The 16,372-nt window shown below is 44.5% G+C and overlaps 1 protein-coding gene across 1 annotated transcript in view; it reads left to right on the top strand.

Annotated features, from left to right (window-relative positions):
- Nucleotides 1-16,372, top strand: part of pard3ab (par-3 family cell polarity regulator alpha, b) — a 271,360-nt gene that overhangs the window by 211,822 nt on the left and 43,166 nt on the right. Inside the window, exons 17-19 of the mRNA XM_030075049.1 lie at nt 94-244; nt 11,137-11,323; nt 15,124-15,275. Of these exons, the coding sequence (XP_029930909.1) occupies nt 94-244; nt 11,137-11,323; nt 15,124-15,275 (490 nt within the window). The remainder of the gene's footprint in view (nt 1-93; nt 245-11,136; nt 11,324-15,123; nt 15,276-16,372) is intronic.

Here is a 16,372-nt window from a genome sequence, read left to right as displayed (position 1 = left end):
TGAATCTTGCTTGAACTTTTTTTTTTTTTTTAAGCGTTAAATGTAAAGACTTTATGTGTAAAATGAGTAAAGATGGTGATTTTCCCCCTTCAGGACACCCCCGGCAGCCCTCTGGGACCCCAGCAGATGTTGAACACCTCTCTGGACGACCGAGAGCGCCGGATCTCCCACTCCCTGTACGGCGGCCTGGAGGGCCTCGACGACAACCTGATGCCGCGACAGGCCATGATCCCACGCACCATCGGTAAGGCATTCGGCATTCTCACATACTCGTTTTTCCGTACGTCTTTTAAAATGCTGCTTGGACTTCGGGACGTCCTGAATCCGGCCTCGCTCGGTTCATCTGCAGCGAGAATACAGAGAGCAGCGATTTCAGACTGACAGGCGAGAGAGCGCTCTCAGAGGATCAGGGAACTCGTGTTTTCCCAGGCTGACGTAATGCTGGCACATGCTGCCATATGCAGTTTGTATGACTAGTATGCCCTTTGGCCATTCATATCATCACCAGTATCATTATCATCATCAGCACCCTCCCCCTCTGAGCTGCCTCATCCTTTTTCTCCTTCCTTTTCATATTAATTTCTAGCTACTTATCTGAATATTTCAATTTGATATGTATTCCTCAATCTACAGCTTCATAAGTAAGAATGAATACTGAAAAAGCTGCTCAAGTCTTTGTATAAACGGAGACTTTATTAAATAATGCAGCTCAAGTAGTCCACTCAAGTGCAGCGTTTACAGCCGCTTGTAAGCCATCGCATTCCCGTCCGCTGAAGTGTGTTTTCCTGGTGGATTCTGGGATGTAAGCCTGCCAGCTTTTGTCAACACAGGATGCTGGTGAACCATGTCCTCCGCTCCGGCTCCCCTGTCAGGACTCGGCGGCTTTTAATGTTTCGGAAAACGTCCGAGAGACGATAGAAATATGGCTGTGCAGTGATACGCTGCCGCAAAGGCCCCGCTTGTGACTGATTCAGGGATTTGTGTGTGTGTGTGTGTGTGTGTGTGTGTGTGTGTGTATACGCTTTTGAGTCCCTCTGTTTCATCCGGGCGGCCTCAAAGAGGTTCGCTTTAGTGTTTGCGTGTCGGTGAAATACAAGAGAAGAGCGAGCGTGCTGTATGTGCATCAGTGTGTGTAAGAGCTTGCATGCATTTCTGTGCGTTTTGCATGTGTGTGGCACTTGAATGATTGATGGACAGGTGGTTCAAAGTTAGTAAATGTCAAAGGGCCAGGTGAGCCAGATGGTCTTCCTGCTTAGCTTGTCTGTGCCGAGTCCAAGCATTAAAAAATGACTCAAAAAACAACAAAACTTTCTACCCTTTATCCTCAGCTGCTGTTTCTTTGCTCTGTGTTTTTTTTTTGGATTTGCTCGAGTCAAGGGTTGCAGAAATCTAAACTTGAATGTAAATCGACCGAGTTGGAGCGCCAGGTTTTAATCTGTTTATCGCGTCGGCTTCTGTCAACCGTGTCTGATGAATCAAAGCGAGATGACGTGAAGGCGTGGCCTCGTCGCGGCTGTTGTGACCGACAGAGAAAGTCTTCACAGGTGAATTTCCTCGACGCTGCGGCCGTGACTGTGTTCATCCAGGCTTGACAAAAAACGAGGGCCTTTAATGAGAGCGCGAGAAAGCAGAGGGCAGACGGGCTATAAACAGGTAGCAGTCGTCTGTTCAACAATATAGGAAGAGCAGCAAACGCGCTTATTGTTACGAAGCCCGCCAACCGTGCAGATGTCGACTGAAAGTCAATGCAGTCACGTCAAACACAGAACATTAGTTTTTTGTTGTGCTTATTAATTCCCTTTTCACCAATGACACATAAATATCACCTGAAGAGGAACAATATGTCAACACAGACAAAACAAAAGCAAAAAAAAAAAGTCAGAGACAGCAATTAAAACGCTTAAGACAGCACCCTAAATGAATGTACCGCTGCATCTTGATGACATCCATAAATTTCCTCCATGGCCTTTATTAAATCCTTAATTTATAGAAGGGAATGGGCCCGGACCTGATTAAATTGCCTCGCAGCATTGTTTATTCGAGCTATTGAATATTCAAAGGATGCAGTCTCAGTCATGAGGTAAGTGGAACAGTGATCGTACCTCGGTGTAATTTACTGAGCAGGAATCTCACCGAAGTGGCCGTGTGGAGGATGTTTGGGAGGCCTGTGTCGTCGGTGATGGGCTAAAGACCAAGTTTGATGTTCACACCGGAGTAAAATCTTCCCAGAACAGCTAAATTATGCAGAGTCAGTGCGTACTTTACTTTACGGTGAGCACGTGACGACAGGAAAGCTGGATTGGCTTTACAAGAGGAGAGCCTGGCTCTGCAGTGTTTGAGGGAAGCCGTCCTGGGCTCGCTGCCTGCACACATCCAGGCTGCTGTAGGTCTTCAGCACGCTGCTTAATATGTTCCATAGGCTAAACGCAGCCTCAGCAGATGGAAACAGATGCCTCTGTCCAAATTTAAAGCACACAGCCATACAGCCAGACAATTTAAAAGCAAGAGAATGAATGTGGGTTGTGAGATGAGGCGTGAAAGAATAACAGAGAGAGTGGATCTGATGGAGAAGGGAAGGCTGGTCACGGTCGAGGGGCTGCGATGGTGAAGTGAAGAAACAGTCACCAAGGTTATGATCGATAACAAAAGCTAGCAAAATAATCCAAACTGGGTGTGAAAAAACATTTTCATCAACTAAAATAAAAATAAAAACAAGGCTTAAACAAATTGTAGCTAACTGAATCTGTATTGTGAGTTTACAAAACTCACTAAATTAAAATTATAGAGAAAATGTCTTAGGTTTTTGTCGTTGGCAGGTTATCTCACATTTAAGCCTTGTACTTTGGGTCGGTGTGGATGCTATCTTCCAGTTTTTTAGCTGTGCCAGTTTTATGCCAGCAGATGACTTTTTTTTTTTTTTTTACTGAAAACAAGTCTCAAAAAAGAGCTTTTTGAATCTTGCCCCCCAAAATGACGAAAATTAACACTAAAAATAAGCATTTTCAAAAAACAAAAAAGAGGCTAAACTAGCAAACATGCTTTAAAAACTAAACTGGAATTGTAAACAAAAGTTGCAACAAAAATAAAATAAAAATTAATGGAAAAAAAAAAACAAAGTAACCTTGAGACCACCCTTGAGCTCAGACGTTGAGGGAGATCCGATGTGCAATACAATCACAGCCTGGACTCTCATTTAGTCTGATGTATAAGAAGGGAGGGCACCTCATCATGGACTTAAAGAAACAAATATTAAAATAAGTATTCAAATGTACTGGAACCCAGTGGAGAGAAGCCAGAATGGGGCTGATGTGGTTCCTTTTCCTGGAAGCCGACAGTAACCAAACCGCAGCACTTTGGACCGGTTTCAGGCAGAGCAGGAGCGACGGGCTAATAGCAGCGTACCGTCAATTAAACTCGTCCGAGCAGGAGGAGATGAAGGCCGGTGCGACTTCTCCAGAGCGTGGGGCGCACGAGGAGGCTTTTGATTTTTCTGGAAATGACGTCCCAAGTTGAAAGACGGTAGGGTCAAACGCACCGGGCAGAATCAAATATCACTCCATCATATCGTCGTGTGTATCGTCGTATCAGGCGGGGAGTTCAGGAAACCGCAGGCTCGGTCAAACAGATCGAAGGTATTTGTTCCACTTGGCTGTCAGTCTGAGTGTCCCATAACTGCAGTTCACTTCCCTGCAACAGACTCCTCTCCCTCCAGAGGGATATAATGAGGGAAAAAACGGCTGGCTTGAAGAAAGAAACATAAGTAGGTAGTAATGAATGAATAAAGTAGATGTAGGGCGGTGCACAGTTATGGATCTTTAAAAAGAATAACGGAGATTATAGTTAAGATGGTTCAGCTTCAGAGTCCTAACTTTAATGCTCTTAGATGTTAGTGATGTGCAGCTCTCGTCCTCCCAGGATTAAAGAGTCACCGCCTGGGCCTGCTGATGCACCAAATACCTTTTTCCATTTTTTTGTGTGTGTTTGTAAAAAAAAAAAAAGAAGAAGTAAATTTAGATGTCAGAAGAGAGTCTGTCTCAGCTGACCTCAACAGGACGGGGCGTCAGACCCGAGCAGCCTCCGAGGCTGGCTTGCGGCGGGATGTGCTTCCGTGCAGTTACCGGCTTTTACAGACAGACAAGACATGTCCCTGCTTATTAAACACTTAATCAGCCTGCTCAAGTATTTTTTTTCCCCTGACCACCTAAGGGGAAATTTCAACCCCAAGAATACCATGCAAAATATTGCGGACTCTCCTCATGCATGTGGTTTCCGGACGGATTTAAATCAGCACGGTTGCAAACGTTAGAAAAAAAAAAAAAAAAAAAAAGTTTCCCTTCGGAGCGTACTCCTCCAAGTCGGCTTTTTCCACGTGCCCGGCCTGACCTCGACATGACAAAGCGGCGCTTATTTAAAACACTGCCCTGCGGCTTTGTGTCAGCGTCAGATTGGAGAGGTAGGAAAAGGATTAAAGCCTTATCCAAACCGTTGTTTAATTTGCCACTGTTGGCTAACCACAGAGGATAAAGACCAGCGAGCTAAACGGTTAAGAGGCTGTTAGACTCGAGTTGCTGCGGCTTTCCTCGCTCTCGCTTCACTCACAACTCTTTGAAGAAGAAAAAAAAAAAAAATCAAGTTTCATTCCAAAATAAAATGACATTCCCCCAGTTGAAAAAATGAGACACTTACAAGATATTTTAAGTAACATGCTGTCGTAAATATCCGTGGAAATTGCAGATATCTACAACTAAATTATGACTAGTCGCCGTTCCAGTTTCAGATCCCTACAGTTGAATTCTGACCAGTCAAAATGGCATTATAGATGTCTTAACCCTCTGAACCCCAAGCAGTTTTGGGGTGTTTTCTGCTCCCCTCACATTTTGGCTCACTGTGGACTTGTTTTTCACTGCAATTACAAGCTGCACCTCTATGGAAACAGCACAGCTGTGGCTATCACCTGAAGCCATTCAAAAATGTCTTTCACACAGTATGAAAGAGTTATAGTGCCACAAATAATAAAAAAAATAAAAAAGGCAAACTGATTTTTTTTTTTTTTTTTTTTTTTTTTTTTGATAATTTATTTTACAAAAATCGAGAAACATTGGAATAAATGTACAGAACGTTTTTTCAGGTGCCCACAAGTGTCACTGATCCAGGAAAAAAAAAAGTAGGGCTTCACATGATTTATTTCCTGAAATATTAACATTTTTCCAACCTGTATAACTTAGGCGTTTTTACTGCCTTGTGCCCTTCCATGTCACTACTGTTGCCTACACACTGAAATTCACTGAATTTTTGTCACGCGACTGTTGGGCTCACCTGAATCAATCGAGATGTCTCAGATCCGCTGAAGACCGCAGAATTTTCTGTTTTTTGAATAATCTGGATTGAGTAAACGACTATTCTTTGGCGAACTGTTGAATGAAGCATGTATAATAAAATGATTCGAATGAAAAATCACTTTTTTAGGCTTAGTTTCGTCCTTTTTTCTACCGCTAAACGGAAGTCGGACATGTTGCATTCAGGGACCGTTGGAAAATTCAAATTTTGACGAAAAAATAGGTTTTTAAAGCTTCCAGCTACGATAAACGATTGAATTTTGGCGATTTTTAAAAAAAAAATACATGTCTTTCTATCCTGCCGGCGGGTTTGGGGTTCAGGGGGTTAAACTGGAATTATGACGAGTGAAATGCTACTGTAATAATCTCAAACTGGGATTACGACTAGTCATCATGCAACTGTGGATAGACACAATTCACATCACAGATACACGTGAATGACGAAAGTGACACAAATTCGGTCAAAGATGAATTTCACATATCTCTAATTGCTGTTTTGACCTGTCAGAACATTATTATAGATATTTTCAATGACTTGTCCCGATGAAATTACGACTAAAGTGATGCTGAGATCTGCAGTGTGTTAATCCCAGGTAGTCAAACTTTGCCATAAAATGTTCAAACAGCTCGCCGTATGCATGAGTATGTCACCCTCCCTTCCCTCGACAGCCGCTGAGGTGCTCTTGAGCAAAAACACTCGACCCTCAGCTGCTGCGGCGGAGCGGCACAGAGGACTGCGCTCGCACCCGGCGGCTCCCAGATGTGCATATGTGTGTGTGTGTGTGTGTGTGTGTGAATGTGAAGCAGAGCGCCGTGTGCTTGACAAACCATGCGTGGATAAATAAAGTATGGGACGGGGTCGGGGTGGGGGGTTTCACAGTTGCTCGGAGTAAGCCTGCGTGTTTCGTCGTCGTGGCACCACAGAGCATAAATCATGCATCGAGCTCACATCGAAGGCATCGCCGCTCCCGTCCCCGAACGTATCGGCTTGTTTCGGGGCCCGCGCACGCTCTCAGATCGCTCGGCGGCTCTCTGCGCTCTCCAATACCACAGAGATGCCAGGGATAAGAGAGAGACTTAATTATTCCTTCAGGCCAGTCGCTTTCAAACCCAGGCACCCCTGGCAATACCCTCCTAACTAATTATGCAAATAGGCCGAGACAAGACAAAAAAAAATCCCGTTTGTCCTTCGCCCAGCTACCCTCACCTCTCGCTATCTCCATTTTCATACAGATAATCTTTCCTCCCCACCTCTCGGTCGTTCAGCGTTGCCCCCTTCGCCCTCTGCTTCCACACAAAAACTCTGATAATTGCCTTTCGCCGTGACGCTGAAAAGAAATGCCAGCTATTGTTATGTGAGTTTATTCCAGCCACTGGGAAAGATGATGTGTGTTTGCCGGGCTCTCAGGTGGTTCGGGGCGGGCTGTCCGGCCACACGGCACCGCTATTGTTGCCGGCTGATGGCTGCCTTTGGGTGCTGGCACTAAAACAAAGAGGCTTGCTTTTTTTTTTTTTTTTTTTTTTCTTCTTCTCCTTTACCAGGCTAGTGAGTTGACAGATTCATTGGCTTTCTTCTCGGCCGCTGCCAGTTGATTGTACTGCAGTGATTCAAACTGTGACATTGATGGGATTCTCAGTGTCGCGCATTGGACTGCTTAGGGAAATGGGATTAAGTGGTTCTGTGTGCGTGTGTGCGGACACGTCTGTGTGCGTGTGCCAAAAACATCGGCAGATTGAACTCTGTGTGTGTGTGTGTGTGTGTGCTTGTGTGTGTGGTCTGAGGCAGAGAAGGGCCCACACTGTGCTAGAGGACTCGCCCAGACTTCAAATTTGCGGGAAATAACAAACATGCCCAGCAGGAGGGGGGCAGAAAGGAGTATGGACACACGGACACACACACACACACACACACACACACACACACACACACACACACACTTTTGTAACTGTTGCTGTTAATGCAGTTAAAGGTTCAGCTGTGTTTTGGACACACGGTCACACAAACAGTTGCACTTGTGTGTGTATGTGTGTGCTCCTCTCCCCTTTCTATCAAGTACACACACACACACACACACACACACACATCAAATAGACCCAATTAAACACCTTCTCTCTCTCTCTGTCTATCCATTTAGTTAAGTTTTCAGTTCATTTCAGTCTTTTATTAGTTTTCTGTCATTTTTGTTGCCAAAATTGTCTTAAAAAAGGTAGAAAACAGTGAATCTGGAAAAATAAATATATAAATAAATAAATAAATAAATTGAAAATAAATTTGAAAATACTAAAACTAGGGCAGTAGTCTTCCATTGCATTTTCAAACTGATCCCCAAGACATTTGGCAGCGCAGCACGTTTTAGAAGAGGGAAACCAAAAAGTTCTCTACAACGTGACTTTTAATAAACACTTAAGACTTCAGGTTTATTTGTCACACATGTATAATCCAGATTACTCTGCCATAATTAAATGCATGCTTGTTGTGTAAGGCAAAAGAACTCAACCAGTTTCTCCTCAGTCGATAACATCACAACATGACAACCGACTGTTACTGGCCATGATGTTGTGATGTAACAAGTTACTTTAAAAGTTACCCACAATGGTCACAAGTTACTTTTTCATGCAAAGTAAAGTAACTGATGACTTTTTAAAGTAACTCTGCACAGCACTCGAGCTCACCCCACACACACACTGGTCCTCACACCACTCGTCCCCCTCTTTTTTCTCCATTCAGCTCCATTTAGATCAGGTCAGCCTCGCTCCCATTCATCCAGGCCGGCTGGAGGCGGCGGTGCCCAGCAGCACACTGCTCCCCACTATGCCTGGATATGAGAAACAAACACCAGGCCTGGCTCCAAGCCCCAGGTCTACGGGTTTAAAGCCCAAACGCTTTCTAAAGACAAACAAACTTTTCCCCGAGCTCAGTACACAAGCCTTTTATGAGGCATTGAAGCTGCCCTTCTTTTGATGCCATGAAACCCCCCCCACTTCCAATTCCAAAATACAGATTAAAGACAAAGTCATGCGCCGCATATCAATGGGACTTCTTAAGCCTCGCTTTTCACAAGCAGAGAAGGGGACTATTTTATTTTTTCGCCTCGGCACAGGGAAGTTTTTATCTTTATTTGTGAGGGCGCAGCTTGAATTAATCATAGTGTTTTGACATAGCAACGCCATTGTGCCCGCTGCCAAACTCCGCTTGGTATAAGCTGATTAGCCAGGAGCAGTTTCACTCTGCTTTTAAACTTCAAAATATGTTTTGTGGCAAAAGAAGTTACCCTGTATGTTTTTTTTTTTTTTTTTGTATTTTCATCTCTTCTTTTGGGGAGCTTGTTTTCTTGTAGAGCTGGCCCATTAAACACTTACTTCAGACTCATGGTTGATACAGCAATTGCTTCTTTGCACAAATAAATTCGTTCCCCAGGGTGTGTGTAACTGGCCAGCTTTTACAAAGCTTTACAAGTGTTTCTCTTCTCATGTGGTTGGTATTATTCTGAGGTCTGTTCGGTAGCTGTAAGTCAGAAGAAGTAAACAGCTATTTTATTTCAGCTCTCAGTCATATTTCTCATCTTACCTCATGTCTGAATGCTGCAGATTATGGATCAGCAAAGTCCATGTTTTGAGATAATGATTCAGAGTTTAGATGTGCAAAATCTGTTCAGTTCTCATATGTATGACTCCTATTTTAAGTAATACGCTGTCATTGGACATGCTGTGATGCTGGTTGTTGCGCAAAATACGATATATATTAAAAAAAATCTACATCTTATGCAGTCCGGCTGACAGACATGTTGGCCAGGCATTCCATTTTTGGATTTTTGTGTAAAATGATGTAAAATTTGACTTTTTTCTTCTGCTTTTTTCATGTTGTTCCAATGCACATAAAGGAAATAAACATGTGTATACCAAAAACATTTGTAATTCCAAACATTTCTTTGAGAAATGGTGTATTTTCTGGAAAAATTGCAGAGGTTGCCAATACTTTGGTCCATGACTGTATGAGAAGAGACAAGAAACCAAAGAGGAGATCCACCCTCAGCTCCTCGTGCACCGTCACGTCTCACCAGTCTGTGATCGTTAGTGCACAGCAGGAGCTCTTTTGTGATGAAATGTTGTAATTTACCTTTTTACCGAGCCCACTGCAGCTCCTTCTGCCTCCGCTTCAGTCTGTGGTTTCAAAACCGTGGTCCTTGAAAGCTCGGTGTCCTCAAGATCCGTCGTCACGCCAGGCCCTTCAGCAGCGTTTGATAACTCGAGGTTAGAGATGTGGCATCGTGAATAGGAGGAGGTCATTAGCTGGAATCCCTCGACTAGCCAAGAAATTGTGGTCGTTTGAAAACAAATGAGTTCCTCTCTGCCTTCGCTGGAGAAGATGGAGCCGCCCTCGAGCAGGACACTCAAGCCCCGTCTCCTGCAGAGGAGCCACTCAACGAAAAACCTGTGCGTGTACTTGGCAGGTGAATGTGAAGGAACAAATCATTACACAGCGATAAATCAACCTTGGGCGCTGCAGCAGTGTGTGTGTGCTCTGATGAAGGCACCAACATGTTGTGGCCTTTTGAGTAATAAATTCAATGACGGCCTGATTTATTGCTCCATGGAGTGCTGTGTTTTCTTCTTTTTTTCAACGACTAAAAACAACAACATATGTTCCTATTTGACATTTCCTGCATAAATGAAGGTTAAAGAAATATGCTCTCAGTCTCCTGTTAAAATACAAACTTTGTATTTCTAAAATGACAACTTTTCAGGAACTTTAGTTTTAGCTTGCCCACCATGTGTGTTTTTTTTTTTTTTTTTTTCACTGTGATTTACCTGAGCTCAACTGAACACCTATGCCCCTTTTCCACCAAAAAGAACCTGGTGCTAGTTCAGTGCTGGTGCTAGAGCCGGTGCTTAACTGGTTCCAACAAAGAACCAGTTTGCTTTTCCATCGGCCAACAGCCAAGTGGGGCCAAGTCAGAGCCACGTCATGGCGTCATCGTAAAACGTGATGACGTGGGTGTACGAGATGCTCGCTCGGAATCACAATAACCAACATGGACGACAAATGGATGACCCACCGTAGTGATGCAAATACTGCTCATGTCTTTACAAGCCTACATTGCGATCCAGAGGCAAAAAACGCAATTATTGCCGCCTACCCGTCGTATTCGTGGTCAGAAAGAACGACGACTATGTTTAGGTATCCATTTATAGCGTTCGCTGCTCCCGTTTGGGTCTGTAACCCCGCCCACCAATGACGTGGTGGGTCGTGTCATCGGTTCTTTCTCCGGCTCCTGTTTAGCCCCAGAAGTTGGTGCTTGCCTGGAACCGGTTTGGAACCAGTTTGGCCGGAGCTTGGGCGGTGGAAAAACAAAGAACCGGTGCTAAGTCAGGCACTGGCTCCGAACCAGCCCTGGAACCTCTTTGGTGGGAAAGCGGTACTAGTGAACTACAGTCATACTAGCAGCTGTTTAATGAATAAAAGACATATTTCCCTGACATTTGCTTGACAAAAACCTTGAACTGGCTCGTTCTTGACCTTGTCAGCATCTATTCCACAAGTCTGACACTTAGTAGGCCTTCAGTCTGGAAGCACGTGACCACAAATGCATGGTTGTGCTGCTCAAAATAAGACTCGGCCCTATCAAACCCATCGGAATAATGAAATGATCTGAGGTTGGGCCGATGAGATTCAGGTTGAATTAGAACCTGTCCTTTGAGAGGGTTTCATGAGAGCAGCTGTGGCAGGGGGACATTTTTATCGTCCAGGCGGCGGTTAACGGACGAGTGAAGTAACCGTCTGCCACCTCGTCTCCTCCAGGAAACTACCAGCTCTCCCCGACCGTCAACATGCCGCAGGACGACACCGTCATCATCGAGGACGACCGGCCGCCTCTCCTCCCGCCCCACCTCTCCGACCAGTCATCCTCCAGTTCCCATGACGACGTGGGCTTCACCGCAGAGGCGACGCCGTCCTGGGCCAAAGAGCTGCCCGGTCACAACGAAAGGTTGGCAAAACTTTTTTTCGTCTTCTTCTTTTTTCTCCCCTCCTCCTCCTCCTCTTCCTCCCTCTGAGTCTGTTTTTTCCCCTAACACTCATTTCTTCTCTTCCAGCAGCTTGTCAAACGCTGTGGAGACACTTCAGCTGGATGTAAAAAGAAAATGTTCTGTGTAGTTACTATTTCGATTTGACATTCCTTTGAAATTCCAGCATCGCGTTTGACTTGTTCCCTCGTCGCTCCACTCGCTTTCCTTTTGCTTCGACTTGTAGCATGAATTTTAGACAAGTGCAGAAAGCCTAGAAGTTGCCGCACTGCAGATGAATTTTTTTTTTTGTCCTGTTGAATTTTGCATACTAAAAGCCTGAAATTTGCACAAGGTCAGGCTCTGTCCCACATCTGTGTGTTTGTGTGTGTGTGTGTGTGTGTGTGTGTGTGTGTGTGTGTGTGCATTGTACGCAGGCCCACGCCAGGCCGGGCCGCTCCTGCAGGCCACTTCACATCATCTGGTTTGTCCTGATGCAGATGAACCTGGGACTGTTTTTCCTCAGTGTCATTGAGACCCCACTAATCCAGAGAAATCTGAATATGGCTTTGTCAGATTGATTGCCTTCAACACTGTCGCAAAGTTTTGAAGAGTTAGCCTTGCACACCAAAATTCAAAACAAACAAACAAACAAAAAAAAAACACTTAAATTTCTTGAACAGGTTTGCACAATAAATCTGCAACAGCCATGTTGACCGCTTTGGTTCCAGCTGGGATGACATGACAGTTACACGCCACAAGTCATGAAATCCTCGGTTTTGCCTGTTTTCGCTACCAACGTTTTCAAATTTGACGAGCGTTTTCAAGAAGCTCAGTTTTTGAGGACGAAAACACTGTTTTAAAGTGGACAGGAGGGCAAAATGGAGAAATAAAGACGCACTTTCACATTTCTCCAGATGAGTGTGGCCTTGGGTCAACCACCACTTTCAGACCAGAGCTCTGAAGTGGGTCTGAAATGATGATGTTGAAGCACGGGGTTTGCTCAGCGTCAGGTTAAGGTAAGGATCAGGGCCTGTTGAGAAATATTTTAATGCTTCAGAGCCGCTTTCAGCTCTGTCTCAAGCTGCTGGTTAAAAAAAAAAATGGTAGTCCTATGCAGTGTTGCCAACTCCTCAGTAAGGAAAGTAGCTATTGGCTGTCCTAAAAGTCGCAAGAAGTCACCAAATGACGTCATCGCCTAATTTGCATAATTGGCAATTTGCACGTGATTGTAATGGATGCTGTAGGAGAGGAATAACGTCGTGGGAGAGACAAAAAGTGAGTAAAAAACACCCTAAATATGTTTTAAAACTACAAATTTACGGGAAGGGCGGGATCAACGGCGGCTTTGCGCATGCGCGATTCATCTGCTGCCTGGACGCGGACGCTGACTGCAGCTGCCTGTGACCGCCTGTGAGGACTTTGGGGCGGGGGAGGGGCTCACAGCAGCACCCGCTGCTCGCTGAGAACAGGAACTGCAGAGGAACGATACGTGCTTTCATGTCAGTCTCCAAAATACCAGAAAAGTCTCCAATAACACCAGTAAAAGTCGCCAGATTTAGTGAGAAAGTCGCCAAGTTGGCAACACTGGTCCTATGTGCCTACAGCTTGATCAGTTGTCTGTCTGTGTTTATTGATACACATGTTGTTCCTGCATACATACAAAGATTAGCATAAAAAATCCCACAAAGATGGGAAAGGCAGCGACTCCCCCGAATCTCCAAGAGTACAGCGGCTGAGGCTGAATGAGTGCATCTACAGGTTCACCCCAGGTGTGTGTAGAGGACACCGATATGTCCTGAAGTTTGCATATGACTCTGTTAAAGTCTCCTCCACGATGATCAATCAAGTCATGGACCTGCGGTTGATTATTTTTGTAAACTGGTTGCAAAGTGTATATAATGTTAAGGCTAAAAAGTGATGCCTGTTCCTTTAGTTCTGCTGTGGTTGTTTTGTGATGTACGGCGGGCGGCGCCTCACACCTGAGGCTGATAAGCCGGTCGGCAGCAAGTTGCAAAAAACCGAGTTTGGTTAAACCACAGAGGCTTGTGACTGAGGCCAAGTCCACACTAATCTGGAGAAATGTGAAACCGCCATGTTTGTGTCAAACTGTTTTCTGTCCACGCTGGAGTTTTCACAAAGTTTTGGAGCCCAATTTCGACCACAAACAATAAAACAGCATTTTCTGCAATTAAGCTGTTGCAGTTTATTCTGAGTTGGGAGTTTTTCTCGGTTTGTGACTTTTTGCCGAGTAGTCCTGTCCTGAACATAAAAGCTGAACGGTCACACTGCTTTGTTAAAGTGCATGAGCAGGAGTGTGTGTGTGTCCACGCCAGGGCATCCATTTGCATAAACACTGTGTATGTGCATGTGTGCACTTCACGGTTTACGCTCGTTAAAGAAGAAGTCCAGGGGAACATTAGTGAATTTTTCCAAATTGGTTTCTTTGCCCGGAGTATACCCGTGATGTATTTCTCAAACTTTTTCAGCTGGAGTAAAAAAAAAAAACACACTGTTTACCAATTTGGAAGTTTTCAGAGCTGAAAAACAACATGAAGGAAGCAGAGACGGTCATGGAAGAGCTTAACGAAGGAAAGTCATGGAGAGGTCGTAGAACAAGTACATGAGGGCGGCCGAGTCCGTTTTGTAAGGCTGTGTGGAACAAATACGTTTTTCATGGAGGATTGTACCTGTTAATGTATGTAGAAAAATGTAAGGTGTGTGTGTGTGTGTGTGTGTGTGTGTGTGTGTGATCAGGAGGGAGGCGGCGGGCTGATTTGAGCCGTCCAGCTTCCTGATGAGTCTGTTCTGTACAACCTAATGACTCCCAGTGTGATCATCCCTCTCTCTCTCTCTCTCTCTCTCTCTCTCTCTCTCGTTTTGTCTCCTTCTGTTTATGTTTCAGCCTAATTGTCCTTTTTTTCCCCCTCTTGCGCTCTCTCCCCTCTCTTTTTCATCATGCCATTTCCCTCACGTTTCTCCCAGATTGCGCTTTTGCGTCATTTGATTGTATTTCGTTGGCGTTTGTTTGATCCCGACCGACTCCTCTTGCTCTGACCCGTCCCTCGCCCACTCATCTGTCTCTCTCCCTCTTTCTCTCTCTCTCTATCCTTGTCCTTTTTCTTTCCACCTCCCTCTCACTGCTCTCTCTCCGCTCTTTCTCTCCGTTTTTTTTTTTACACCCATGCCAGCGTCATCCATCACCTCCTCATCTTCTTGTTTTCTTCTTTCTGTCTCATCCCCGTCCCGTCCTTCCATTGGAGAATTGTTTTTGTATGACACTTTGTTGCAGTTTTTTTGGTGCTTGGACTTTGTATTTTACTGGTAATTTATTGTTATTGCATTCGTTCCCACGTGGATGGGCGGTTTCTAGTTTCATATTTTGGTCGGTTTTATGTCTGTGTGTCTCTGTTTTGGTCTTTGTCTGTTTTAAGTTGCTGCACCCAAACTTGCCTTGAAGGACATAAATAAAGTCTGAACTGAACTGAACTGAACTCTTTTCCCCTTTTCTCCTCCCTTGTTCCCCCCTCTGTCACTTTATTTTACCTTTTCTCTCTCATTTTGGCTCCATCCCTCCCTCTCTTCCTTTCATTTTTGCTCTCACTGTCTCTCCTCCTTCCACTCTCACGTTACCTCCATCCCGCCATCATTTATTCCCTGTCCTTTCTCCACCATCTCGTTTTCACCTGCCTCTCTGCCGTTTTTCCTCTCCTTCCCTGACAATTTCGACCCCCCTCCCTCCTCGGCCTCCCTCCTTTTCAACCCCTTACATCTCTTCGTCCAGCTCTCTGAGTCCAGATGAGACGGATCCGGACACGGCGTTCCAGAGGGAAGGATTTGGACGCCAGAGCATGTCGGAGAAACGCACCAAGCAGTTTGGAGACGCCGCTCAGCTGGAGATCATCAAGACACGCAAGTCCAAGAGCATGGACTTAGGTACAGCGTGAAAACCTCCAGCTGCCTCCAGGCATTGGGTTTAAATCAGCGGATTTCTATTATCTGTCAATTTTATGTCAATTTTATGAATAGATCGGGTATATTTAAGGTTTTTTTTCCTCCCTAAGTAAAGCAACATGAGTCCAGGTGCAACGTTAAAACCATCCCTCTTCAATCTCTGGATTATTTTTTTTTTCCCGTAGATTTGTGGTGTCTATGAAACACATATCATTTTTACTTCTTCATATGGAAATAGTTAAGTATTGTCTCCCCAAGTTCAAGATCAGGGACCGAATTCGAATTCGAAACCCGCCGTTCACCTTCAACACGGCAAAACACAGCAAAGTTGGAAGAAATTTTAGTTTCTTTTCAGATTTGTGAAGCATAACTCTTTAAATCCAAGGGCACAAGTGTAGGTCCGATAATAAAGTCACATTAAATGTATCCGTAATATTCCTGGTATCTATCAGGTATAGCCAGTTTAGATCTATTTTTAGATGTACAATCAAATATTTTAATCAAATATCCAGGTGCAGAGGTATGATATTCTCCTCTCGCTTCCTTCACCGATCGGTTTTATCCATTACGCCCCGCTTATCTAACAATTACACATTAAATTTAAGATGTTAAGATATAATATGTCTTATAATAAAGTTGTCCTCGCGCGTCTGACACCACTTGCTGTCAGCCACCTTTGCTGATTGGGTTCACTCAGTCGGAGCTGCACGGCGTCCGTATCAATTACAGGTGGTAAAGATAAAAATCTATTTTAATATCATTTCGGCTTTCCAATTCCACCTTGGCACGGCGCTCGTCCTGCACTGACATTGTTTTGACAGGTGGAGGTTTATTTTCTGACTTCCTCGCGAGGAAAACGGATTAAAATATCAAGGTGCCTTTTTTCCGAGTCCAAGGTTGTGCTCATGTTGACGCTCTGAATATAATATGAGTAATTATGATTCCGTATAAAGTTTTATCACCTCAGGGATGTGCGCAGCAGTAAAATCTGTCTCCAAAATCAGTGGAAAATCAGATTTTCTATATTAGAGTGACAGTCAAAGTCAGTCAAATTAAATTTCTGATAAACTTCCTGGCCT

Source organism: Myripristis murdjan, chromosome 17, assembly GCF_902150065.1.
Source record: "Myripristis murdjan chromosome 17, fMyrMur1.1, whole genome shotgun sequence".
NCBI lineage: Eukaryota > Metazoa > Chordata > Actinopteri > Holocentriformes > Holocentridae > Myripristis > Myripristis murdjan.
The sequence above is the reverse complement of the archived record's forward strand: the minus strand, read 5'-3'. Positions and strand labels throughout refer to the sequence as shown.